Source organism: Strigops habroptila, chromosome 6 (assembly GCF_004027225.2).
Source record: "Strigops habroptila isolate Jane chromosome 6, bStrHab1.2.pri, whole genome shotgun sequence".
NCBI classification, from domain to species: domain Eukaryota; kingdom Metazoa; phylum Chordata; class Aves; order Psittaciformes; family Psittacidae; genus Strigops; species Strigops habroptila.
In genome coordinates this window covers 59,502,619-59,530,388 of record NC_044282.2, presented here as the reverse complement: position 1 = coordinate 59,530,388, position 27,770 = coordinate 59,502,619, and the positions used below count along the sequence as shown (strand labels likewise).

At 41.8% G+C, this 27,770-nt stretch overlaps 1 protein-coding gene across 5 annotated transcripts in view; it reads left to right on the top strand.

Annotated features, from left to right (window-relative positions):
- Positions 1–27,770, top strand: part of PKHD1 (PKHD1 ciliary IPT domain containing fibrocystin/polyductin) — a 244,217-nt gene that overhangs the window by 43,947 nt on the left and 172,500 nt on the right. For all 5 annotated transcript variants that reach the window (XR_003991946.1, XR_003991945.1, XM_030490172.2 and 2 more), the window contains exons 32-35: positions 1,858–3,471; positions 3,634–3,777; positions 11,286–11,499; positions 15,999–16,149. Coding sequence is in view for 3 of the 5 variants with exons in the window: in XM_030490172.2 (XP_030346032.1) it covers positions 1,858–3,471; positions 3,634–3,777; positions 11,286–11,499; positions 15,999–16,149 (2,123 nt within the window). In the remaining 2 variants the exon portion in view is untranslated. The remainder of the gene's footprint in view (positions 1–1,857; positions 3,472–3,633; positions 3,778–11,285; positions 11,500–15,998; positions 16,150–27,770) is intronic.

The following is a 27,770-nucleotide window of genomic DNA, read 5'->3' as shown; positions in this document are numbered from 1 at the left end:
CTCAGGGGCTTTGTGATACATGATTGCTTCAATACTTTGTGAAGTGCCCAAACCTTGAAAGATGAGTGTTGGGATAGAGCTTGGAAAGCAAAGCCTATCAGTTTTGAATATTAAGCTATGCTACAGAAAAAAAAAACCAAACAAAAAACCCCCCAAAAAAACCCCAAAAGAAATTATTGCACCCTTCTTTTCATGTTTAAGGGTGAATTGAAATTTAAAGAAGAACTGATTAAAGTTTTAGCTGTAGTTTTGTGGATGGCTTAATTTGACATAGAATCTCATCGATGGAAATATCACCAGTCCTCCCCCCTCTCTTATCTCTAGTCTTTTGTTGTCTCTAACACTTGTGTGGCCGTCTAAATCAAGGATTCGAGCTCACTCAAAAGGAACCCCATTATTAACCAACTGATTTTCAGGCAGATTATGGGAAAAGGAAGGGCATGGTCTTAATGGATAAAGAGGTTGAAGCAAGACAGGACACTGGGAGTACCAGTACTGCAGGCTAAAGGAAGATAGATGGACAGAGGTTTCAGCTGGTCTCTGGGATTGGAAGCATGGGATTAGGCTGGGACTGCTGGAGGATTTATATTTTTATTATCATCGCTTCTTAAAATCCAGACCGCTGCTTCTTTTCTGCTGCTCTTATTCTCAGCACCCTGGGAGACAATGCAGATACCGCTGTGTTGCAATGTTATTTAAATTCAGACATTGAATTTCATGCTTATTCCAGATAATTAGCACCTGCTCTCAGTGACAAGGGTGGTAGCAGAGACTCCCAAGGCTCCTTCTCCTGCCAATATGGAGAGGGATTCCAATGCCATGCTGTAAAACAGCTGTACTGGACCAGACCTAATAGGGCCTGTCTCCCAAGAATGACCCAAATACAGGATTACTTAGGAAGATTATGTGAGTGGAGCAGTGTATGATGATATTTCTCTACAACAGTCTTCCAGCTTCCAACACTAAACACAAGAATAGCCTTATTTGGAGGCCATACCTTTGCGTCTAACTCTGCTTGAATTGCTTTTTCATATGAATTACCCTATCAGTTTGCACTATTCTTTTGCTGTCATCTTCTGTGGCCTTAAGTAGAAGCCCAGGTAATAACAACACACACATATAACCACAGGGGAAAGCAGACAGCCTGTGCTCCTCCAGCTTGTGCATGGGAAGCTCTGGTCAGAGTCGCTTTTGACATTGGAGGAGGAACTGCTTTTCTCTTCCTTTTCCTGTTCTACCCATCTTAAATGGTGCAGACTGGGAGCATATACGTAAGGGAAGGTTTGAAGCTGGATGCATTCATCAATGCATCAGCTTTTCTGGTCAGTGAACTCCTCAAGGGCAAGTGACCATCAGTGCGTGACAAATCTGGTACTCTGCCTGAGCAGCCAGGCTGAACTGAAGATTGAAGGAACGTCTGTGGGTCTGACTTTTTGTTTGAAAGTAGTCATACCACATCCTGCTTCCATGTACGCAGCAGGACCAAACCATGTCTGCCATGTCCCCACCTGCCTCTGCAGACCATTCCATTCCCTGAAGAGTTCAGTCTCTGTTTACTCTCAGGGGGTCTTCTCACAGCAGATTCCTCCAGTTGTGTGGTGACTTTTTAATGTCATTTACTGCCATGAAGGTCCCTGGCTATCTGATACCTTACCCTCTTGTCCACATAGGATTACCCTGATACATTACTGCTGTTATCTCTAACTGTCTTGTTCCAAAAAAAGGACTTGATTTCTTCTCTTCAGCCTGGCTAAGACTGTCTGTTGTGCTTATCATCTTTATCATGGTTTGTGATTGTTCACATTAGTTAATTCCTTTCCTGCATTAAAGTTCTTCCTTATTTTGTTTTACTCCTAGGTGGAACACTGCTCACAATATCTGGGGTGGGCTTTAGCCAAAATCCTGCCCTGGTTTCTGTTTCAATGAACAGGCAAACATGTAAGGTTACTCACTTGACAGAAGATACAGTTTGGTGCCTGACCCCACCAGCTGCTAATTTGTCTAATGAAGATTCGCAAGAAATCTCTGTCAGAGTAAACGTCGTCATCAGCAGTAGGTCAATTCAACAAGCTCTCTTTGCAAAAAGGGCCACCACCTTCAATTACCAAAGAGCTTTGACTCCTCTGGTTACTGTTGTTAAAATGGAAATCACAGAGAGCAGTCTGCTGTTGAGCATCCAGGGGATAAACATCACTGGATCTGGGGCTAAGCTTGGACATAGTGAATGTGAACTTGAGTTTCAACGTGGTAATGAGTCTGCAATGTTTTATCAGTGCTCTTTGCCATTGAACAGCCTGGAACCTGGGACTTTCCCTATCCAGGTTATGCAGAGACAGATGGGATATGCTCGTGTGACAGCAAGGCTGCAGGCCCTTAAAATAACTCCAAAGATAACCTCCATATTCCCATCACAAGGATCAATCTGTGGTGGGATATTACTCACTATATCTGGTATTGCTTTAAAATCCAGAAGGAATTTAGTACAGGTCAGCCTGAAGAGTAATTATTCCTGTGAGGTCCAGAACTCTGACGATAATGCCATTACTTGTATTGTCCTTCCAGGGGCCCATCCTTTCCGTTATCAGTGGCTGTCTGGGGCATCCTGGGCTCTTAATGTCACAGCAATTGTCAATGGCATCAGCAGTGTCTGTCTTGGAGACTGCACACTCCACCTTCACGAGCAGTGGACCCCTCTTGTAGATTCGGTGACCTGGGAAATCAATGGGACGTTCACTTATGTGGTGATCAAAGGACAGAGGTTGGCATGGCCCAATGATAGGCCCATGGTACACTTGAATGACCAGGTTGTCTGCAAGGTAACTTTCTGGAATGAGACCAGCATCAAGTGCCAGATGGACTGCATTTCCCCAGGGGACCACAACATTTCCATATTCAATAGGAAGAGTGGGCAAGCTTGCTTCAGAAAGGCAACCCGTGTTCTCACCCTCCTGCCTCAGGTGCACTGGTTTTACCCACAAAACTTCAGTACCAATGGTGGAGGCCTTCTCACCTTATCAGGCTTGGCACTGAAAGGAAAGAGAATGACTTCTGTTCTCATTGATCATCACCCTTGTCTCATTCTCAGTGTCACCTGTGCAGCTATCAAGTGTACAGTGCCTCCAGGTAATGGGAATAAGGCTTTGACTCTAAAAGTAGATGGCATCTCCTATTACCTTGGAAGAATAAGTTACAATGAGGATTTTACCCCAGCTTTCCTTTCACTTGTTGCAACTGGTCTCCTTTTAACGATGAGAGTGTCACGGGTCACAGAGATGGGCACCATCTATGTATTCATTGGAGACTTTGCTTGTAGCGGTGTCACCATCACTCACTCTACTTTGCAGTGCTCAGCTCCTCTGCTCCCTGTTGGTGATTATCACGTGCTGGGCCTGGATGTCCCCAGGGGTTGGGCCTCCTCCAACCTGACATTCACCTCTCAGCTGATGGTGACAGCTGTGCATCACAACTGGGGTAAGTCATGAAAGCCTGTTGCAGCTTCTCTGTGGGATGCAGTGTGAAGGACTGCAGTGAGTGGGGTTTTTTGCATGAAAACAAAAATTATGAATTAAAAAGTATACCCTTGTTGAAGCTGGCTGTCAGCCTGTGTCTTAATTCACATTTTCTTTTTCCAAGGTGGTTTGAATGGAGGAGCAATTTACCTGCGTGGAACTGGGTTTTCCCCAGGGAAGACTTTGGTCACAGTCTGTGGCACCAACTGTGGATTATTGGGTAACACAACGATGACTGACCTGACCTGCCTTGCCCCCCACTTACATGGTCAGCTAAGACACAAAACTTGCTATTTTGTTAAAAATATTACCTAAAGCCCTATTTTGACGTAAAGGGTATGTGTGTGTGTGTCCCAGTGTATCTCATCCAATTAGAATAGAAAGCAGCAGGAGCCCTGGAGAAAGAAGAACCAACATAACATTGACTTCTGGTTTTTGAGCTCAGTCCAAAGGCAACTGCTGTCAGGGGGAGGTTTTGTGTCAATAGCCATGGGCTTTGGACTACATCCACCATGTGCCTGTGGCCACACATGCTTTGTGGTTGTATATGAGATGTGAACAATGTCAGCAGTTCCTTGTGGCAGCTATTTCCTAGGAAAACAGTCTCACATAAAATGTGAATGAGTGCTGTAGGCTTGTGTATGCAAGAACCTCTTGGCCATCGTAACCGTCTTTTAGTGAGCTGAGCTCCCTTAAATTCCTTTTCTTCTGTGGTTCCATACATTTTGAGTTTTGGCTGCATGGTGGAACGGCTTCAGTGGGGTAATGAGGTGGAACGAAGAGGGTGAATGATCAGGAGGGTAAAGAAATTATGTACTATGGCCAAATTTATACCTTTGGGAAGCTGGAATAAGGATTTGAATTCTTTGAGAGGACGATGGGATCATCCCACAGCAGAGCATTCTCCTTAAATGGAGAAAGACAGCAGGGAATGATGTAATGATCTCTAGCTCTCTCAAAGAGAGAGAGAACTCTGCCTCGATTTTGGAGGAAACTCTGAAATGGGAATTTCCTGGAACAAGTTGTATTTCCTCCATCTCCTATTGGCAGCACAGAATTAGGCTCCTAAGATCTGCAAAAAGTAGGATTTAAGACTTTTAAATCTCACCCTGAGAGATATGCATGTCTCCAAACCCTAAGCACAGAAGTACCTACTTTGGTGCTGCAGCATTCCAGCACTTGGTAGCATGAAACTTCAGCCCTTTCTAGCTCTGATGTTAGGAGAACATCCCAATATCTGTAGAAATATTTGCTGTTCTGTGGCCATCCAGAGTTCCATCATCCAGGTGACCAAACATCCATGGCCCCTTATTCTTTGTGGACCTGCAGGAGAGGTGACAGTGATGGTAAATTGCCAGGGTTTTGCTCAAAGGTGTGTGGAATCTGTCCTCCAAATAGAAGTTGACTAGTTAGCTACTGAGAAAGCAGGCCAATGTGAAATTCTGAGCAAGGGTTGGGACAAGAGGCATCCAGGGGTCCTTTTCAGTCTCAGTTATACCAAAACTCCAAATTTGCTTTTGTCATTTTTAATGGTTCCTTTCCTCATCCAGAAGGAATACTAAGAAAAATGGAGGGGGCTTTTAAATCCAACCACAAGCACTCAAAAGGAGACACCAAGAGGTTGTAAAGGCTCAATTTTCTTTGTTTTAAACAAGATCCAGGCACAGCCTACAAAACTACGTAATTTTTTTTAAACAAGAAAACGCACATGGTGCTGGAGTGCTGAAAGAAACCTGGAGCACAAAAAGGGGAAGTCCGGTTATTGTGGGAAAAATAGCAGAATAAAATGTAATCAAATTGATTGAAACTGTGAAACATTAATAACTGTGTTCAAAATCCACTGTGTAGTAGGCGGCAGAGGGAGCCTGGGGAAAACCATCTGAGAGGCAGGACCACAATGCTTATTATTGACGCTAGATGTCAGCAAGTGAATGCTGATTGCTGCCTGCTTGGCTGGCTGCGTTTCTGGAGAGAAGATGCAAAGGGTCATCAACCAAAACTACACAGCCGCTATGGCTTTGAGGCCAGTTACTGTCTCTCCCCTGCTGTGGTTTTTGCAGTGTGCAGCCTTGAAAATCTTATCAGTCGAGTTGCAAAAATGTGTTTTTTGTTTTTTTTTTTTTGTCAATGAAGTTTTTACAAGAAAATGTTATTTTTCTTGCACTAAAAAATCCCTTTGCAGGCTGCTTAAATCTGTGAGTGCTTACCAGGCTATTTGTATTACCTGAGACAGTTGTATTCAGCCTGTGCACATCTACATGTGGCATTAGTGAATCTGTATATAGCAGAGTTTGGGGATGCAGGACCACAAGCTGTGAAGGAGATGGGAGAAGGGATGGGTCTGTTGTGCCCCAGGGCCCCTTTGGTGCAGAGGCTGGTGTGCCCAGGTCGGATGCTTGTCTGACATTTCCCAGTACTGCTCATGGACCAGGTGATGAGAAGTGAAGAGTTTAAGCTGTGTTTCTTCTGTCACAGTACACTGGTGAAGCAGAAACACTTCCCCTCCAGCAGTGCATGATGTCAGGTGGCAGCTTGCTGCCCTGGGCTTTCATTTCAGTGCTAGGTCATGTGTCTGGCCTGCCTAAGATTAGAGATGTTCATGTGGGAATCCCCAGCTGGTCCATCTAGCTTACTCATGTGATCAAATCAGTAGAGCAAGGCTCTGCAGGTGGGAAATGTGACTTCTTTCCCTTTTAAAGGCAGTTTTCTAAGACACAAGGAACTGTTGGTCTCAGTAGGATTCATTCATAAGCCTGCCTCACAGGGTCTTCCTCAGGAACAGGCACTGCAGCAAAGTTTTGGTTTGATCATTGACAAGAGCTGGGCACACTGAGTACTGAAACATGCTCAATCTAGAGCACAAGGAATAGGAGTGCAAGCCTAGCTTCTTTAATGAAAACTTGTCTTCTGTAAGCTGGAGAAAATTCAAATCAGAACAGAGGTAAATTTGAGTTTCACCTTTAAAGGTGAAGAAAATTAACAAAATTAAATGAAATTAACAAGACTACACTCCTGGCAAGGGAAAATAAAACTAAAAAAAAAAAATCTCAAACCCACCGACAAGTCTTTAAAGGTCTATTAAAGAGATAACTGGCTTGATCCTGAGAGCCAGTTACCTCCTGTTCTCTTGTTCTTGCTTTGTTACTCATGTTGCAGTGCTGTTCATGAATGCAAATACAGCTGTGGGTTCTGTTCAGCTCAGGTTAAATTTAGAGAACACATGGTTAATGCCTGTTGGAATGAATTGTGCTCCTGTGAAAGATGGGGAGACTGGCAGGAAGCTTAAGGCAGGTGAGAAAATAACTGCATGTTCCTATTAGGTAATATTAGGGTAGGTACTATATATAAATTTTACAGTAAGTCAGTACCTGAGATTATCTGTTTGACATTGGGGTGAGGTTAATAAGGCACCTTTAAAAGGGGGTGAACTGATAAGAAGATCCATCAGGGAAAAAGCTGAGTCTGGCTTGCCTGGTTGCACTCAAGTGCTTGGAATAACATGTCTGGCTTTAGAACTTCGATGTAACAGCTCTTGGGATCTTTGTTAGAGAGTCCTGTACTGGATCTACTATTAGCCAGATTATATTGGTGAAACTGGATGTTTAGGGAAGAGGATTTAGATTAAAGGCTAGAAATGAAATAGGCTTAATGAAGTTTAAAAGGAGCAAAGATGGAGCTTGGTGGAGCTCTTCGTATGGTGCAAGAAGAAAGGGAGGAATGAGTTTTGGTTGTAGCAGTGCAGATGTACCAAGGAGATGCACTGAGCTAGGACCAAGGGGGACTATAGTTAGGTGAGTAGGGTGATTTGTATGAGTAAATGCAGAAGATATGAAGAGGATGTTGCAATTGATTCCTCAATAGAAGCCAGGGCCTGTGATGTTTGTTGTGGAGATCAAATCAAAGGATCCAAATGGTCCCTTCTTTATTTTAAATCCAGAAATAAAATTAAGAAAGAGAGAAAAGGAAAAAAAGCATATTGCTTCCATCTCAGGAATGTTCTGACAGTGAGATCTATCAGGTGCTGGAATAGATGCTTGCAAAGTCATCTCTTAGGACTTCTGAAACTTGGCTTTGCAAAATGAATGTCTCCTAGGGAGCAATTCTTCTTAGGCAGAGGTTGGACTTGATGACCAGGTCTCCTTTTTCCTCTCTCCCTCCCTCATTTTTTTTTAACCTTCGTCTTCTCTGCTAAGCACATGTTGATTTTATGCTCTCCCATCCGTTTTGTGAGTGGTGGATGACTGGGGATGTGTGGTTTGGCACCAGGACTCCTTGGGCAGTTGTTCAATCAGCCTGCAGCTGCCCTTGGAACTCGTGTAGGTTTTAGCCTCATCACATGTCCAGCAGTTGTTATTAAATGGTGACCCAGAAAAAAGGCCTTGTGCTGAGCAGCCCAGGATCCTGGTTTAAGCCAGAGTATCCCTCAAAGACAGGGTTTGGGGCAGCCGGTCCTTAATCCATTGCTAACATGCAGAGAATTGGCTGCCGTTGTGTCTGATCTCAAAAGAGAAGCCGTAACGGTATGAATGCATTCATCTCAGTGGTGGGATTGTACTACATTTGATTAGCAGGTTTTATCTTTATAGGGAATATAAAACATAAAGAAGCTTTATTCTGAGGCTTGAACACTAACCAATTAAGCAGGAAGAAGAATTGTGTCCCAGAACGGATAGAATATCCTTTTAGAACATACTAAGTGTGTTGCAATCTTTAGTTGATTTTTTTTGTTACTATTGTGGCAGAAGATAATGGCACCAATAATACCAAGAGATACTTGCACTTAATGGTGAGAGGAGGTGGGATGAAAGGCCAAGACTTCCCCCTACCTGAGAAAAATATTAAATCCTCTGGGAACAGAGAATAGGAAGACCTCAGAGATTCCTAAACAAGGGATGAGAACTGGATGTCTCCTTGAAAACTGGCATCTCAGTCAGACAGACAGGAACCGTAGAGTGTGGACATGAGACTCCTTCCCCCTGAGAGGGCAAAAGCAGTCCTAGTTTTGATTTTGAAAATCATCCAGATGTATATAAGCATGTAGGTGTAAAGATTAAGTGGGGTTTTCTTGGATTTTACTTCTACCTATCTCTTTACAATCCTTTGTAACCATGTTCTTTAGCTTAGATTTTTTAAATTAATACCTTTGTTTGCCTGGTTTGAGATAGAAATTATTTCAGCAGTTGGCAGGATGCAAGGCCTCATGTTCCTACAGGCATGATAACATTGAGACGAGGGCACTCGCCCACGTTAGAAATGACTGATTTCCATGTAACATTCTGGGGGTATTCAAAGAGACAGGCTATTCTTCTGCTGTTCTCTAAAAGCTATGCTGGAAATAATTTCTGGTGACCTACATTAGCCAGGCAAGTTCTTTGACAGCAGCAAGGTATCAAGGAAAATATTCACGTCTTGAGATTCTGGGGGTAATTTCTAACATACAACTTAAAATAGGGTTCAGCTGTTTCTCTAGCTAGGAAAACCAAGCAGTGCTCTATTCAAGACCACAAAGAAAACCAAAGCCTCTTTGGATCAGCTTAACAACCTGCTGTTTTTTCTTAGACTATGGAATGTGAATTTAATCTTCCTTTGACCACCCACCTTCAGAGGGTGATCGAACACTGGAACAGGCTTCCTAGAGAGGTGGCCAATGCCTTAAGCCTGCCAGTGTTAGAGGCATTTGGACAATGCCCTTAAAAGTATGGCTTAACTTTTGGTCAACCCTGAAGTGGTTCTACCAGATGATCGTGGTAGATCCCTTCTAACTGAAAATATTCTATTTCCTTTTATATGTGTGTTAGTATTGCTCTAAGTGGTTATTCATCTAAGGTAGCTTCTTATTCTCCACTACCACATCCGAGCTTATCGCAGCCTTTCAAGTCACTGGTAGAACAGAATAGTAAAGCAGAAGGAACTGTTACAAAAGCTGAACAAATTCTCATGTCCACAGAGGAGTTGTGGGTTTATGGAGGAAAGAAAGGGCAGTGCCATCGTTGCTTGGATGTCCTTCATCTTTACTAGTTTTGAGAAGTTCTCAGCCTCTCACTGACTGAAAAAAACCACCCAAATCCATATATGTAATCTCTTTTGGAGAATCCTGTAATGAACTGATTTTGCTGCAGTTTGTTGCAAAGGCAGGTTCTTTGTAGTATTTGGTCCTCTTTAATGGTATGCATTTGCCAAAACACAGATAGTTAATGCCACTTAAAATGCCCTTGGAATGGCAGCCTGGCCTCCCACAAGGCTTCTGTGGGAACTGTAGAATACCTGAGATGGCTCTAGACATAATTTCTGGACAACAAAAGCAAAAATATAGGCATGCTGCCATCATTCCTTTAGGCTTCTATATTACTTGTGTCTTTCATGTTTCTATGTCAGTCTTCGAAGCAGGGATTGTGTTTGCCTGTGTTTGAATGGATACCGAGCAATAGGATTGTCACTGGATTTGGGGAAGGAAAGGAATTAAGCGTACTGCAAGATTTGTGAAGATGTGGGAACTTTTTCCTTATTCTAAATCCAGAGAAGAGAAATACAGAAAAATTGCGATCTTTCTCTCTGAAGTTCAGAGCAGATGAAATGCTAGGTTTTAATATTTAAAAAAAACACCTTAAACATTAAAGTTATAAACTTTTCAGAAATACTCTATATGAAATAATAATTTTTAGCAAAAAAGTGCTACATCTTTTAACATAGGAAATATAGCATTTTCATATTTTTACCATTTCAAAAACCATTTTCTTAGTTTCATTGCTTAGGAACTAAGACATTCATTGACAATGACACTTCCCCAGCAAACAAGGTACCTTTTGAAAAACTAGAACCAAAAAAGCTAACAAAAAAATCTTGATAAATTCCTGTTGATTTGATTTATGATACTTGAGGGACACTGTTGGATACTACAGTGCAAACTGTAATACTGTCCACAGAGTTTTCCAGGAGTTCATTACAACTATTTTATTAGTTCAGGATTAATGAAAATTCTCCAAAAGTCTTTACATGTTCACGGTTTTGAGAGAAGCAGTTTTGATCTCTGGCATGGTTTAATGCTTAAAGGATTCCCATCTTAAATTATTAAAATCTAACATTTCAACTGAGATGAACTTCAGTGACAGTTCATATATATATATATATATATTTTTTTTTTCTTTTTTTGTCTGGGTGTAGAATAAGAAAACCTGATTTCTCGTCGCACCACTTGTTCCTTAAATACACCTCAAAACAAAGCAGCTGCTCCCATTACACTTCCTACTATATTCACGGAGTCAAATTTGGACTAAGTCTCTAGTCACACTCAGGTACAAAAGAAGGTGGGAGATCCCACTTCACACAACTTATCCAGAAGCCCTCCAAGATGTGGCAATGCTTACACAAAACCTGTTTCTGTATTTCAAAGTTGTCATAGACGTAAAGTTGTCACATCTCCCTTGTAAAAGATGTGTGCTTTATACCAGATCTGTAAACCATGGTCTATCTTCCCCAGAAGAAATGTTCATGCTTATACTTTATCACTAATGTCACCTCCTCCTGGACAGAACAATTTGATCCCAAAGACCATCCAAATGCTCAGTGCACAAGGGAGGTTATATGCTTGTTCAGACAAAGCAAAAGTCTGAAGGAGGTGAATGGAGACCCACTCATCCTCAAAAAGGATGCACCAAAAAGGAGGTTGGAACATGCACATCAGGAATCTACAATGACAACTGTCACTGCTAAAATATGCTTAAGATCAGTGGTGTGTAAGCTACTTTGGGTTACTTTTTTTCTCTACTGTCTTTGCAGCTTCTTTGGCCATTCTTTGTGGCCTGACGTATTCTTCTGTCGACTGCCGAGAAGACAGAGCCACCTTCATTGAATGTGATGTCCAAGTCACGGTGGGTTCCTATCACCAGAGAGGGTCTGTGTCTTACCTGTACGTCTGTGAGGATAGCCCACCTCAGTGGCACCGGAAGGATGTCAACCCCCCACAGAGGCATTTTGCTGGGCTCTTTGCCAGGTTAGTGCTGCGTCCCTCCAACAGCTGAGTGGGCCCATCGATGAGTAACATCCCCACAATGGCATTCCACCTTTTGCAGAATTGGCCTCTGCCAAATGGTGGACTGAACGAGCAGATTTCTGATTCTTAGGTTGATGTCAATAGAGCAATTTAGCCTTGAGACCACTAGAGAGCTCCGCTGGGTTGTGAAATTAATTCTTTGTGTTTATCAAAGCATCTCTATTCCCCCCCCCCTTCCATTCCATCTTTTTAAAGTGTTTGAGAGACATCAGAAAATCCATCTTGTAAACAGCCTGCTTTGTTCCTTCTTAGGTTTTAATATTTATCTTCCGATCCAAAGCAACATCTGGTGGATGCCAATGGGGAAAAAGATTAGGCATTATGAAAAGCAGAAGTTTTTGTTGGCTGGATGTTTTTTTTCCCTCCTTTCCCACACCCCCCCCTTCCTCTCTCCAAGCACTTTCATGAGCAAAAAGTCACATAGAAAATTCAGCAGATTGTGCAATATTTACTCAGCAAGGGTGCTCAGGCACTTATTCAAGGTTTAGGCTTTGCAAATCCGAGGCCAAGTTGCTCAGGAGTATAAATTGGTACTGTTGCCTTATTAAAGCGGAGAGGATATATACCCGCAGAGCATTTACTTCTAAGAGCAAAAGGGAGGTCTGAATTAAGGAATAAATAGATGAGCAAAACTTCTAAAAGATACTAAACAGAGAGTTAGAATATCACTGTAATGCATTGCCCATGATTTGCTGTACATGGTAAACCCATTTCTGGCTGGTGCATGATGCTGCATTTCAGATATTTCAATTAAGTTGCAGAGATCTGGTCCTCATCTTTAGCTGGTCTTTATGTCACCGTTGGTGGTGTGAGTAAACAGAAAGAGTTATGGATACCCTGTGCTGAGGCAAGAAAACCAACTGACATATACTGAACAAAGACAGCAATACGAGTTGCACATTTTTTTTAACTTGCTGGGGTTTTTTTAAAAAAATAAGAATAGAAGTTTAAAAAAATATGTATTTCTGCATGTAGTTATCTTTCAGCCTGTCATATCCTCACCACAAGCTTTTTTAATTTGACCTAGGTTCTATAACGGATGGACTTCTTAAGAATTATCAAATTCTTCTCAGTTTTGAGAAAATCTGTGTTAAGCAGAAAGAAATTATTTTCCTGTTGAGGGAGAGGAAGGCAGAATTCTGTCCTGATCTATTGTTTGCCAGCAAACTGTAGGCCAGACAGCATATACGTGCAGCTGGCCAACTGATGTGTCCAAAGTCACATTGTGTGTTGGTAATGCCCTAGGGAATGAGGAGGTCAGTTTTGTTGGGGGAGACAAGAGTAGGTAGACCTAGAGAGGGGCAAGGAAAATCCTGAAATTAAATTAATCAGTTGTATTGCTCCCAGAATAACTTGTTTCAAAACAAGAAAGTCCAAAAGCCTTGCCTTGTCTAGCTGAACTTTGCTTTTGCTCACATCAATGTAACTGCAAAACAAGTAACCTACAAACTTGAGAGCAACAGGGCAGCCTAGTATCTCACTCCTTGCTCTTTTGCTTCCTGTTCTCTGGGTATTAAAATTGTCCTCAGCTCTTTATTGATTAAAAAATGCACCTGCAATGAGTCTGTTCTTATGATTATTTTTCTTCTTGCTCCTTTTTATGGTTTGGGCTGCTACTGTAGAGGGAAAAGTCATGCAGTCCGTTTGCTGACTGGTTCCGTTTTCTTTTTCACTGTGCTTTTGTCCAATTTATTTGTGAATGTCCCAGAGACAGGGTTTGTCATTCTTCCAGGGAATCCTACCAGGGAGATATTTCTGAATAAAATCAATCAACTTATTCTTACCTACTATTTTCCTATTCTTCCAACTTTTTCAACCTCCTTGTTGTTGTCACTAACTTTTCCACCTTTTGTTCTCATATGTGTCTAATGGTTAGAAATTAAAACTTGGGCTGCTGAGAAATTTTCCAGAGTACTGATGGGTTTTTTTCTGTTGAATCTATTTCTAAACTGGTTCCTGCTGAAGGGCAGCTGGGGAAAATATGATTGTTTAATTTCAAGTGAGCTTCCTGATCTGAAAAATCTGGGGAGAAGAGGAAGAAAAGAGAGTTTAAAGTCATGGAAATGAACCTATTTTAGAACTTCCAAAAATATATTTTTTCAAACATCAGTTCAGAAAAAAGTTTAATTCAAAATATTAATGGAATTTATAGTGAAGTGTTAGAAAATTAAAATGTTAAGACTAGAAAATAACTATTTGGAAATTCATGAAATAATACACATTGATTGCTTTAATTAATAATAGTAATCAATAGTAACAATAAAAAAAATATGTATTTGAGTTCTGTGCAAACGTTCGAAAGTTAAGGCATTCCTTCCAGGATGGTTTAAAATTGCTGAAACCATTCCTGGCTTAACTGCACACGAAATCTCTCTTACTAGTTTTACAGTGGTTTGAATAAAGCTTCTTCTGATCTAGTCTGTACTTCATGAACACATAATGCCCAGTGCATATTCCTTAGAAGAATTGCAAGTCTTGCCATTGACAACACTGGTACCAAACACATCCGTGAATTCCCTTTTAATAAGTCACCCCTTCTTTTCCTGCATTTCCTTTAACCACTGCAATTTGTTAACAGTTTCCAGCATCAAGGTTTTGGAATGCGGTTACGAGAGGACAGGGAGGAATTGGCTCTTTGCCTACAAGCAAAGCTTGTTAACTTTTGTAAAAAGATGTGAACAGCCACTCAAAATTCCTTGTATTGACTTCAGTGCCTGGCAAATTAGGCCCATGCCCTGCCTCTAGCCAACAACAACAACCCCCTTTTGCCTTTAAAACAAATGCTTATTTAAAAGATGCAGCTTTTTCTTGTAGCATTAAAAAGAAGTGTTATGCAGTCTTGAAAGATAGCCCAGTCCATTGAATTATTGTACAGGACAAGAGCAGTTCTCAAAGTGTTGCTATCAAAAGCAAGTGTAGTTGCCTATGGCTGGCTTTTGATTATTGATACAGCAGAGGGAAAGGTTCATTTAAATATAGAACTAAAAATTCATTGTTAAAAAGGTTCAGCTACTTGCAGAAGGCTTTTTTTTGTTGCTGTTTTTGTAGTTTCTAATGTGGCTGCTTTCTTTAATACTTTAACACTGAAAAAGGGCAACAAAACAAATACCCCCTAACTGTACTGTCAGAGCAGCTCTTTATTTGTACAGTGAGCTGCAACACCCAGCATGGTTTGAAAACTTCAGGTTCATCAAAACATCCTGTTCACCACCCTACTAACAAAGGTCTGAGTATTGCCTTGCCAATTGTTTGATTTTGGTAGAACTTAGGCTCCTAAATTTGGCACTTTAGAAAATTCCATCAAATAGGCCTTTCAGGAATCTGAAGACTTCTGAAAATCTTAGTCTTACCTTTCTGATTCTCTGTTTTGTTGAGTAAATCATATGAACTCTGTCCTCTCTCAGTTATTCAGAAAAGTGGTATAATTTCTGAGCTCTGTCGGTGTTGCTATAACTCATCTCCTTTCTGCTCTCCTTCCCACAAGCTGCAGGTGTTTATCTGCTGGTGGGATGGGGAGAGGAGGAAGAAGGAGCAATGGCTAGGGGGGGAATGAGAAGTGACAGTGGGTTATCCTGTCCTGATCCTAAGCGCATAGAAGTAAATTTGGAAGTTTTCCCCTCATTTTGAGGGATGTTGGATCCTGTAGCTCCCTGTAATGAAATGTTACCAAAGTCAGCAGCTCTCAGCAGCAAGACCAAGTGAAAAAAAAATGTTTCTTCCCCACCACCTTTTCCATCGCTTCTTCTCCCAATGCAAGGGGATGCTTTAGAGCAAATGTCTGTTGGTATAACTGGCACATATATCGAATCTGCTTAGCCTGGGCTGTTAAGTAAGTTTAATTAATTTATTAAGTTAATGTTCCAATGCTAGCAACAAAGCATCATTGCAATCAGCTGGGTAGCAGGAATTGGAACCCCTAAATGAGCTCATTTTTTCACAGTTGGAATTAGGGACCAGTTAGCCAGTTGTGTGGTTTTTCCAATTTCTCCACTTGCCCTAGGGGAGTTGCAAGTTATTCATTCCCTATTGCTAAGTGTGAGTAAGATGGGGAGGGGGGAGACATGAACAAACCCTACTCCATGTAGGAGTCCATCTTTGATCCTAACACTGCTGATTCCCTAGCTGTTGTCTGCATGTATCTTCCTGCTTTGGTCCTAGAATGGCATTCCCTACTATTTGTAATAGTTTGGGGAAGCAGAAAGGCATCACTGAGAGATATTTACTGCATGTATTTTCATCCTGAGTGTGTGCAGATAAAGGGGGGGAGAAACAAATAAACAATAAAAGAATGGAAACAAAATTACAGAAATTTGCAAAGTTTGACAAATGGTGGCCAGGAGTTGCCACAAGCTAATGGCTTGCAATGATTAATAAGAGTAAAAATAATTGCATTTCATTAAGATTGATGACACCCCATTTAACCTCCTTTCTCGTTTCAGCCCTAAAGTGGAAAGAGATGAAGTTCTCATCTATAATAGCTCCTGTAACATTACCATGGAAACTGAGGCAGAGATGGAGTGTGAGGGAGCTAATCAGCCAATTACTGCCAAGATTACTGAGATATGGAAAAACTGGGGCCAGAACACTCAGGTATAATCAAATCTTTTTTACAGACTGATTCAAACAGCTTAAAATTAAATTTGTAATATTGTGTACATTTAAAGGGGGGCAAAAAAAAAAAAACAATTTAGGCTGAGCAGCAGCAATATATAATATTAAATGCTTTCCAACTTTGAATAGCGATTCTAATGCAGTGCAGCTGTATTAATGGTTAACTATGGTTAATCATGTATTTTATGAGACATAAATGAGCTTTATTTTCTGGGCAACGCATATCTTTTTTAACACTCTCCTGGTTTTGTTTTTTTTATATAAATTCAAAGTCTGTTCTAAAAGTGTTATTTTCTGTTACTAGAGGAGAATGTTAGCTGTGAGATACAGAGTTTCAGCTCTGGCAGAGACTTGGCATTCAGCATTTGTGCACTTCTGGTGATATTTGGGTTTTGTTCCTCTCCAGTATCTGAAATAAAATGGGACAGTCTTTCCATGCTATGTATGGGTATAGAAAGACATATCTAGAATTCATGACAAAAAACTAGGACTTTGAACTGACATCATTGTAAGGGTCTATATCTAAAAGTGTCCATTGCAAACTGAAAACATCCTTTAAGAGTTCTCGCAGTGTTGAAGAATTTTTAGGGGTGTTGAGTTGAATAGGGGGTTGTGCAACCCATGAGAAAAAATTCAGAGGAGTTGGATGTTTGGTGAACATCAAATATCCTTTTGTCACAACCTTTTCCTAAATGAGCAGCTCCTTAGAAGTGAAGTCCTACCACATATGGGGCAGTGCAAGTGGGAAAAGATACACAACTGAATTATGAGAGAAAAATAATAATAATAAAAAAGTTGGTTTTAATCTATTAAATCAAATTATCATACAGTCTTCTTAGTATGGTTGAAACCTAGGAAATTGGAGTTCGTTTGCTCAGCACTGATGTTAAAGCTACCATGGTAATTTTTAACTCTTCTATCTGCAATGATATTTCCTCTACCACCCCACCCCAGAAGTAGCTGCAGTACCCTGCCAGAGCAATTTTGGCATGTTTTTAGCATCAGATGCTAGATCTTTTACCAAGATTCTCTGAATATTTGCCCTGCAAATCTACCTTTATGTGTATATTACTATTGCAGCTGGGTATCCAGAAATACATTGCTTTTCTTCATTCTGTTGATTCTGTCCTTGGTCTGTGAAGGAATGTCACATGTAGCCTTTTACCTATGAGTGCTCATTTGCTAGTCAGCCTTGCTAGTTATGCTACCAGAAACATGCCCAGCTAAGAAGAAAAGCAAGCCAAAAAATAAATTGCTAGTTGGTAATTGCAGGAAGCCGTCAAAAGGAAGTGCTCAGGCAAGTATCAGATCAAATGGTAACTACTCCTTTTATTCATATTTTCTTTCCCAAGTGTGATAAGGGCACCTCTACAGCCCTAAAGCCTGGGCTGCAGCATAGAGGAGCTATTACCTACTGCTGGCTGTGATCTGAACAGCTCATCTGTGTCACAGGTCCTGCAGTCTCAGTAATTAGATGATGGCAGGTTGTCTTTTGACTCAAATGGGAGCAAGAATAGGAGGAAATAGTGAGGTTTGTCCCCTCTATGGTTTTTCTGCTCAGAATGGGGAAAATCAAGGAAGTCCTAAGTGTCCTGAATGAACAAATTCATTCAGGGAGAGCAGGATGAAACCAGCAGTGCTTTTAGGTCTGGGATTTGCTGCTGCTTAATGAACCCAGCGGGGATTTGGAATCATTTTATCCCTCTTCCCAAAACTGGCCGGGGTGAGCAGAGGTGGATGGGTGGGGAGTTCAGATAAATGGTTTCAATTTTGGTCTCTTTCTAGCTGACAGCATCCAGTTAAGATTTACGATCTGGTGCAGCATATGCATGCTTCACTGTAGAGGTTTAAATCATGTCATGTGAACTGGCCTTACCTTTCCAGTGGAAATAATGGTCCCCAGGTTCAGCACTAAGCAGTGAAATGCATTAATAGCACCACGTGTCTTAGGATAATGGTGCTATTAGCAGGCAGCACAACTCTGTATACAAGTAATGGGACTGCATCTCTTTATAATAACATCTGGCACTTCTATTTCACTCTTATGCAAGGATCTCAAAGCACTTCATAAAAAATGGGCCTGATCCATAGCTGTTCTCAGTATAGTTGCTCAGTGTTTTATTTTCTGCTTACTCCTCTGCCAGCTGAGCAATGCCTGGGCAGGCTGATAACTCAGCAGTGTCTTAGCCAGCTGGGCTTTGTGGGAGGGTTGGGGCAGAGATAATTAGATGATGATGGAGCAGGATTGGCTCCAATATGGCACTGGAAGTAAAAAGAGGCATTGCAGAAAGCTGAGAGAGGCTTATATTATCAAGAGGGTGGAATAATGGGCATTGGCAAGAAGAGAGCAACCTCAGTTCAGAACCTTTGTTTTGTTCAGAAAATAAAACAAAATAAACCCAATGAACCAAAACTATAAAAGGTTGGTTCTGGGAACTTGGGTCGAAGGGATAAAAGCTTTAGGGTGAAGTAATTTTTAATTCAGTCCTTATAAGACACCTAATAGCACCTGTCCATAATTCTTAAAACAATTAGGGATTCATCTGATTAGTTGGGATTTGGTAGGTTGCCTCTATGTTTATGTGGCGAACATAGACTGTGAATGCGACAAGGTTTTGCAGCAATCTTCTGGTGGGGGAATGCTGGGCAGAAGGCTCCAGAGTTGCCTGGGTAGGAGCATGGTGAGTGTATGAGAGAGGCCAGGAGACATGATACCCCAGTAGCAGGGAACCGAACTCCACTAAGATGGTGATCTCTTCCAGGTTTGAGTTTTTATGATGTTTCTAGCAGCCCTGTTCCAAATGCTCCCAGCCATGACCTGGCAACATCGAAGAGAAAGTCATGTATAAGGGTCCTCATGTACAGTGAGTGGCAAAGGCATGCCCAAGAGCTACATCTGCCTCCTTTGACCAGCGGGAGCCTTGCGCTGGAAATAGTCTGTTTTAATCTTGCCTGACTCTGGATATACAGAAACTCCAAGTACTAGAAGAACTTTGTACCTAGATACAAACTAGGTACATTTTTTTTCCTTTTCTTTAATTACCTATTTCCCCTAATGAATACATACAAAGATCTTAACTCTAGATATCTTATTTTTTTTCATGATCTCCATCAGATGGCTAAGCTTAATTCTGCAGGAAAGAGAGCTCTTCCGTCTCTGATTTCACCAAAGCTTTGCTTGAAAACTGAGCTGTAGCTATCATCAAAAATTAGAGAGTTATTTGCCAAAAATGCTGGCTGTCCTATTTGTGCTCCCTTGAGTCAGGCACTTGAATTTGCTGTCTTAGTTTAATCCCTCTGAAAACATTTGGGCAGAATCCTCACGAAAACAGCTATATTTTCTAGTAGGTGATGCAATAACCTTCGTTTAAGTTTTGTCGCTTCAAATTCAGTCTCTGAGCTGTTGCTTGAATGGTTACAGTCTCTTGAGTGGGCTCAGCTCTGAATCTAGAGGAGCCCCAAAATTTCTGGGATTTTCAAGTCGCTGGCTGGAGATCTGTGAGTTACATGCCAGACTTCATGAAATTTAAGTTCACCAACTTGGACTTTTCCTGATGTCTGGTCTGTGTCCCACCATCCCCCAGAGAATAGCTTTTATGGTATTCTTTAGAAACTGACTTAGGCTCTTGCTTCACTTTATATTTGAAGTATTTTACCCCATATGACTTAATTAGGTCACATGAAGTAAGCAGCAGGCTTCTGCCCCACTGTTGCATTCAGTATCATTAGTGTTTGTAACTTGGTTCATTATTATCTAAGGAAGAGTTGCAGAATTATTTTTGTATTGGTGTGTAACACAATTTAGCCTACCGAAAGGAGAGAGGAAAAAAATCCAGCACTGATTGTATATCCCACAGGACTTAATTAGTTCATAGTTTCATGATACACTGGATAATGGGAAGATATGAATTAAATAATAAAAGGGAAGAGAAAAGTTCTAATGCTCACTCAGTACCTGTCCACTTCCACCTTGGCTGCATAATGAGATGTCAGCTACCGTGACGCTGATGAGACTTGCAAAACACACTGATAACACACGTAAAGGATGCTCATGGGAAGGTTTGGCCAGGCTCGGATGTCTCTGAAACCATTATGCTTAGTGAGCCTTCAGATTATTATTCCGGATCACTGGACCAGACCTAATCATCATGCAAGCATGCTGTTTGAGCAATGTTTCCCTCCTCTGACTCCCCCTCCTCCTCTGGCCCAGATGGGTGATATAATGTTTGTCGGAGGGCAGATGCCACATATATTAAGTCAGTCATAGGGAAGCTGAACTGGTATACTAGTGAATTCTCTACAACCCAACCCTCAAGGGGTCCCTATTAAGAAATAGAAGGCTAATAAAAAATAACTTGCTAGATAAAACCGCCATCCTGGATTATGGGTCTGCCTGGATATGCTGTGCTGCCTTTAGCTTGTTTTTAAATAGGGCGTTAAGGGAAGGTCTTGAGATTTAAGAAGTAGCTTAGAATACTGAGGATCTGTGAATTCTTAACTTGGTGATTGATACTGGGATAACTGCTTTGTTCACTTCTCAACCAAAAAAGAAGAAAGAATAAAACAGCACACCAAGGCTGTGTCTGAGATGCATGCGAGAAGACCCTTGCTGTTCAATTTAATGTTATCAGGACTAGCTCTCCAAATCCCCTGGATTCCTCTCCAAATGTTAAAATCACTCCTTCCCTTCCTTTTTTTGTCCTTATTTTCTACATTTACTGTCTCTCTGGATGCCACAGTATTTGGAAGTGGGGAAGGAGATGAGATAACTTTGCCCATTGAAGGCATTTTGTACTTTTTAAAGGTGGCCAAATCTCTTGACCGTGTCCATCTGTGAGAGCTACAAGAGATGGAAGGTGCATCTTACCTTACAGGTCCAGTAGGCTCTTTGTGTTCTGAGTGGTAGACGTGCAATGCTCTTTCATTCTTGTTTTAGTGCAGTCCTCATGTTGCATGGATGTCTGATGGGTACATTTTTGAGGGTGAAGGGCTCATAGCTGGTTGCCACTGCTTGCAGGCATATGTGGGTTTCCAGTTTATGGTCATTATCTTCTGTTTAAAAAACAAAATAAAAAAATTCAGTAATTTCAATAGGGTACCAGTGCCTAAGGGTGAACATGGGGTATTCTCTTTCAGGCTTCTTTGCCTTCAGAGCCCTGGCATACTCTCATTCCTACCCTGTCTTTCTTTGGTGTCCTTTGGCTGTCTATCTCCATTTGCCCTCCATCTCCTATACTGCCCTTTCTTCTGGAGCACCAAACAGTACCACAAAGGGCAAACAATCCTCTCTCTGCGTACTTCAGTGGTCCCCTTTGCTGTAATGCCCATGAGGAAAACTACTATATCAATCTGAGAGCAGATAAGCAGGGTAGGGGATGAAACGTATTGCCTACGAGGATGGATGCATCCTGGTTTGAGTGGGAGCCCGTGAATAAGTCCTGGCACCGTGTAGAGATGGAGCAGTCAGGTTTGTGCTTCCTCCCCCTTGATACAAGGGAATCAGTGCCACCTGCCCTGTGTTACCTTATCATGGAGATGGATGATAAAGGGTGCTTCAAGAGTGGTGTTTCCTTTTCAGCCTCCTTACCTTGGTGCAGAAAAGTTTACAGGGGAAGCCACAGAGCAGATTCCATCTTGATATGTAGTTTGTTTGTACGGGGTTAATAAAACAGGTCCCTTCTTCTAAACTTGAGGGAGAATTATAAAATAATATGATATTCCATTCCCGTGTATCAATTTTGATACTGTAAAACACCACATCCCTTTATTTGGCCATAGGGATCACATCTTTCAGAGACTAGGGAATAGTTTCTTTTGACTACAGCTTATTAGGGAACATCCCGATAGAACCTGACATGATGGTCTTGGACTTTGAGTAGGGCTCCTGGGTGCTTTGACAGTGCAAACAGCCAAAAATAACCATGTTACACATGACCTAATGTCAGGATGAAACTCTTCGAAGATATTGTGTGCATATTTGTAATAAATACACACCTTCTACAGCCCAGCAAGCCCACCCTTGCATCTCCATATTCTCTATCTTCTTCACCTGCTAGCTTGGTCCCAGTGTTATTTCAGAAGGGTGTTATTTCAGTGGGAATGCAACGAAACCAACCAAAATTTGAAAGCCTCACAGAAAGGAAGTGAAGGAGTCCATAGTAATCTAATGAAAATAAAAACATAAAGCCAGTCTTGGGGTGCGGATGCTATCAGAGCAGAGAGGTACCATCTGCAAGGTTGTTAAGATGTAGAGAACCAAGATGGCCCCCACAGTAACCACAGGCAATGTGAAGAGATAAATGGTTGACCCGAGCCCGTGTCAGGCTAGGATTGATGCCACTATCAGCCCCAGTGCCTTTGCAATGATTTTTTAAAAAATCTCTGATAGAGTGTGTTATCTAGTTACTGGCACGAGGGCAATGGCCTGGAGGCAGCGAAGAGGAGGGGGGAGGAAGAAGGAGAGGAGGAGGAGAGAGAGAAAGAAAAAAAGGTCATTCCAGGAGGACAATCTCCATTGGACTAAATGAGAAAATAAGGGCCTTGTTCTGTAAGGGGGGGGGGTAAATAAATAAATAAATAAAGTGGCTGCTAGGTGTGTGAGAAAAGGATAATCAAAATTGCTGGTTTTTATTTCTCTGTTTTTCCTTTTTTTTTCTTTTTTTTCTTTATTTTTTTTTTTGTGGTTTTTTTTTTTCTTCTTTTTTTTTTTTTTTTTTTAATTGGATAGGCCTTGGGCTGCAATGGGAAATTTAGGTGATCTGCTTGTGGTGTGGGGTTTTTTTCCTTTAACTTTTTGCTTCCTGATTTGAGGTTTAACTCTTTCCTCTCCTGCTGTCAGATCAAAAATGAAGGACTGAATTGTAGCTTTCTTTTTTTCCACCATTATAAACAGCCTCTTGTTGTTGTGTTTCGGTTTTGTTTCCTTTTTTTTTCCCTATCCCACCATCTTTCTAGTATCTCTTTGCTTACCAAATTGTATGTATCTTTTCAAGGAGCCCTCTTCTCCCCATCGCTTATACTGTTGCACAAAAGGCACAGCGGAAGTTACCCCCAGTATGGGATACTGTTATGCCCTGGATGGGATGCCAGTCCCTTGTCACCCACAGCACATCAAAGCCTTTCCACTTGCATTTAAAACATCCCTGTGTGAAATCAGAACTAAGCATGGCTTAGTTTAATGAGAATCATTTTCCTTCTCCCCCCTCTACTTATTCCTGCTCCCACCTTTGAGAGAAACACAGATTCAGAGTGAAAAGTGTCATTTTGGAGGTGCTCCTCCGGGGAACAGAAAGCAAATCTTTCCCTTCCTGCACAAAGGGAAGGCTTGAATTAAGGTCAGGAGGGTGTGAGGAAGCCATCCTGAGGGAGCGTGGGCACATTTTCTCTCTGCTTGCTCCCAGGCTCTTGCACAGAGTTTTTCAGCCACTTTCCTGTTTAATTATGGCAAAGTCTAATTGGCTTTAGTGTTTAGGGAGTTTTGGAGGGGGAAGGATTATCTGTGGTTCGAAAACACAGCTCTGGTTCTCTTCTGTGCAACTCGCTCTCAATTTGGGGAAAGGGGCTGGGAGTATTTGATGGCTAGATCTCTGAAGGGGTGCATGGCCTTGGGCTCTGGGTGAAGCCAGCAGGAAGCCGCCTCCATCACCCCATTTTGGGGATTCGATTGGAAAAGGGCTGAGCTCCTTAGAGACACACATAGCCCAGACTTGTTCTTTTGCACTGAGGCATGGCTTAAGGTATGTGAACATCTTGCACCTCCGTAGGTGTAATGTAGGCTGAAGATGTTATCAGACATTTGTATCACTAAAATAGGATCCTGAGTCACCATCTGACTTTGTGTCCTCTCCCCAGTCCCAAACAGAGCAATACTGTGGACTTGATGCTTCACACAGGAGCAACAAAAACATTGCCTGACCTACAACCGCTTCCAAATGTTTCTGGGGCCTGGTTCAGCACCCAGCAAGGGCTGGGTGTGTGGTCACCTTGCTTTGAAAGCCCAGAGGTTTTACCAGAGTAGACTTGACCAGACTGGGACCATTAGAGGGGCCCTCAACATGGTTGGACGGTGGATGGAGATGCTGTCTTCATGCTATTCAAGTACCAGCAAAAGCACGTGGCCAAGACGAAACCGAGTTTGGCCATGTCATTGGAGACAGTTATCGTTCTTAAGCACTGAAATAACAGATCTGCAGGTGGAGTGCATTTCTCCACAATTTCTCTGAATATTTTGATTTTTGATCAATTCTCTGATTATTTTTAACAATAGTCAGAGTAATTTTATTTTTATATTTTCTTGATGTTTCATTTTAGACAACTAAATCCATACTGAGGCCTGACTGACATGCAAATGCCCAGTTCTGAACAAACTATAAACCTAACCCTTGATGACCTTGTTCCCTCATCCACATCAAAATTGATTGGATTTAATCTTCCAAAATGCTGATCCTACATGGGTGTTGGTATGTCAGGTGCCTCTGTATTCCTGCAAGTCACTCCTAATTGCTGGTGTTTTATTCACAGACATTTATGCAGGAGAAAAAACTTGTATGCAAAGCCACTGAATTCTCTAGACATTTACTCAGTTGGATAAGCACTGGCAGTATATGGGCCACTAACTCAAGTGGGCTGGTTCTCATTACCCATGGGTTGCAGAGGAGCAGGACCTCTTTCTCTTTCTGTCTCTGCAAAGTTTCAGCTAGGTTGTAGACTATACCTGGATCCAGTGTAATACCTCTGTCATTCATGGCATTGTGTAAGGTGGGTGCTGGGTTACTCCACTTCTATAGGGACATAGTTTTAAAGAGCTGAGTTTGGTACCTGGGCTATCTTCTAGCCGTGAGTGCAGGGTCAGGCTTCCCATCCAATCACAAGAAGTGAGAAGAAGCCTTGGAATAGACTGTGTGTGGAGGGCAGTTGAGTTTTGCTTCATTTAGAAAAAAAGTGGGTAAATTCTGAGGATAACAAAAGCCTGAAAAGTTTGGTCTTATAGTAAGCTACACGTAATGGAAAGATAATCATCTTGCATTGTGATTTATTCTGAGTAGAGTCTTTAGAGTAAGGAGCAGAATAAAGATGAGGAGTATTTGTTCTGTTGTTTTTTTTTAAAGTTTGATTAAAAAAAAAAAGCTGTAGCAGGAAGAAAACCCAGCATATTCAAGCACTGTACCACAATTAATCTAATAGTGCCTTCCTTCTGTCTTTAAGGAAAGGGTTAATTTTATGTGATTGCCAGTAAAAGCAAGCTGTTTTCATGATGAGTCTGTAATAGCTGGGTGATAGACTGGCTTAACAACTGCTTGCTAAATGCTGGGTACCTTCCCCTGATTGGCAGCTCCATAAGTGGAAGCCCCTCGTGTCCAATCTGTCCTTGTGAATAGCTGTAGAGCAAAGGACTTCATTAAGGGATCGTAAGGCTACCTCGTAAAAACTAGCAAATAATTACCATGGCAATGGGAAGGAACGAAGAAGACTGAGTGCTCTGTGGTCCCCATGAAGAAAAGCAGACATGCCAGGTCAGGGAAGCATCAGGTGAAGTGGATGTTATAAACACTTTCTCGTGAACGCTGTGTCTTCTCAATAGAGTCAGTTTAACCCGTCTATGGCTTTAACAAAATATTCCCAGTTAACTTCATGGGTGGTGTAGGGCTGGGAGCTGTTAGCTCATATTCAGTTAATTTCAAATGTCAGAGCTCATTAGCAGTGATTTTAGCCAAAGACAGTTTGTGAGGAGCTCGATAAATTTGACTTCCTCAAATAAAATTGAGGAAAGAGATTGCCGGTTTGCTTATTGATTTATTTTCCTGCTTTCACACATCTTCTTTCGGTCTGAGATTCCGATCAAGGGTCAGGCTCAGCTTCAGCCACTTAGGGATCATGGTTCTCCCTCTTCCACACACACTCTTGCTCTTTCACTGACTAATACTCATTTGTTTGCCTTTTTTCTTCGTGCCTTAACCTGTGCTTGGTAAACAGAAGATGCAGTTTTTGCTTTCAGTGTTGAGAAAAGCTTTCCCCCGAGCTTGCCAGCAAGCTCATGTAGGCATGAAAGCAAGCACATATAGACAAGAAAACAGCATGGCTTTAGATGCCCAGACTGATCTATGCAAACCTGCGTAGAGAGATATGAAACAATTCTGGATAAATTGTTGGGATAACTCACCCCAGGTTGGGCTCTCTGTGTTTTCCTGGACTTAGAACTTAGCTCCTTGCCTTGAATCCCTCTGTGCCAAAGGAATTGGTGCAGAAGAAGTTGTCGGGCAGTTGGTGGTGTTCTGCAGTGCCTTTTTGGAAGCCCTACTGGGGTTAGCACAGAGATGCATCATGAGATGGAGCCACTGGAGGTAAAAATATGGCTTCAAAGCTGAGATGCCCAGGGAACGCTGCAGAAATTGAGGTATTTCATGCAGGAAGGACTTCAGTTTCTAGTCACTGGCAGGCCCCAGGTCAGTGTTCATTTTCAGGTGTGGAAGAGGTGGTTTCTCAATTGCCAGGTACCTGAGGGACTTGAAGGCAGGTACTGTGGGGTGACAATTTTGGATAAGTTTCTCCAGGTGGTGATATCTGGCAGAAGATAGGGTTTTTTGAATTTGGACCAAGGCACTTCCACCTCCCGTACATACATTCCCATTTGGGTAGGTACCCTAGCATGGTGCCCATCTCATCCGGAAATCAAATCTGCCTTTGGAAAATGCTACTAGGCACCCGTCTGCACCTGAAGTACTTGAATACATTCAGATTCTGGGATAAGAATATGCCATCAAGGATCCTTGGATCAAGGGACCCTGGATTTTATGTCCTGCCAGACGACTACCAGGCAGACAAATGTGTGTGTAGGAGGGCAGATAGTGAAAGCCATGGAGTGCACATTATTTCAGGCGATCTGCGTTCCCAACAAAGATGAGCTGTTACAGCCCTGCAAAACAGAGGCATGGCTTTATAGTTCAAACAACAGGAGTTTGTGCTTTCAACTCAAAGGCCTCTCAGTTCAGAGGGCAGCGTGTTGGTCAAGAGTTTCTCTCTCACGCTAGTCTCTCGTCTTGTTGTCTGATTTAAACGAAGTTTGGGCTAAAATCTCTTGAAATGACAAGAGTGGTTGCTGTCCCGTAATGTGTGCGATGCTGCTCTTCAGTGGAGGCGTACTTGTTCATGGCATGGTCGTTCAGCACAAAGTGCACTAAATTAACTTCAGTTGCCTTCTGGCTTATGTTGCAGTGCTGTCTGCACCCCTGCTGAAATTGTCTATAGTGTGCCACTGTGAGCAAAAAGTACCGTAAAGAAGAAAGAAAATTAAATAGATGGAAGAACTGTTCCATTGAGAATAAGTTCTAAATTTAGCTATCTAAAATAAATGTATTAAAGTGTACATATCTGCTGTAGATATGTCCTCATTTGGAAGGTGTCTTGCATCAGGTGTGTACTCCTGTGTTTGTGCATCTCCTTGCACAGTAGGATCTGAGACTTTATCTGGATTTATTGCAATTAAATAGACACTCTTGAGTTCAGGGAAATAGCATGGGTGTTCCCAGTCTTCTAAATGTCACATAATGCTTGGATTCCCATTAGGGCTTGGCAAATTCAGCTCATAGTGACAATGCAAAGGC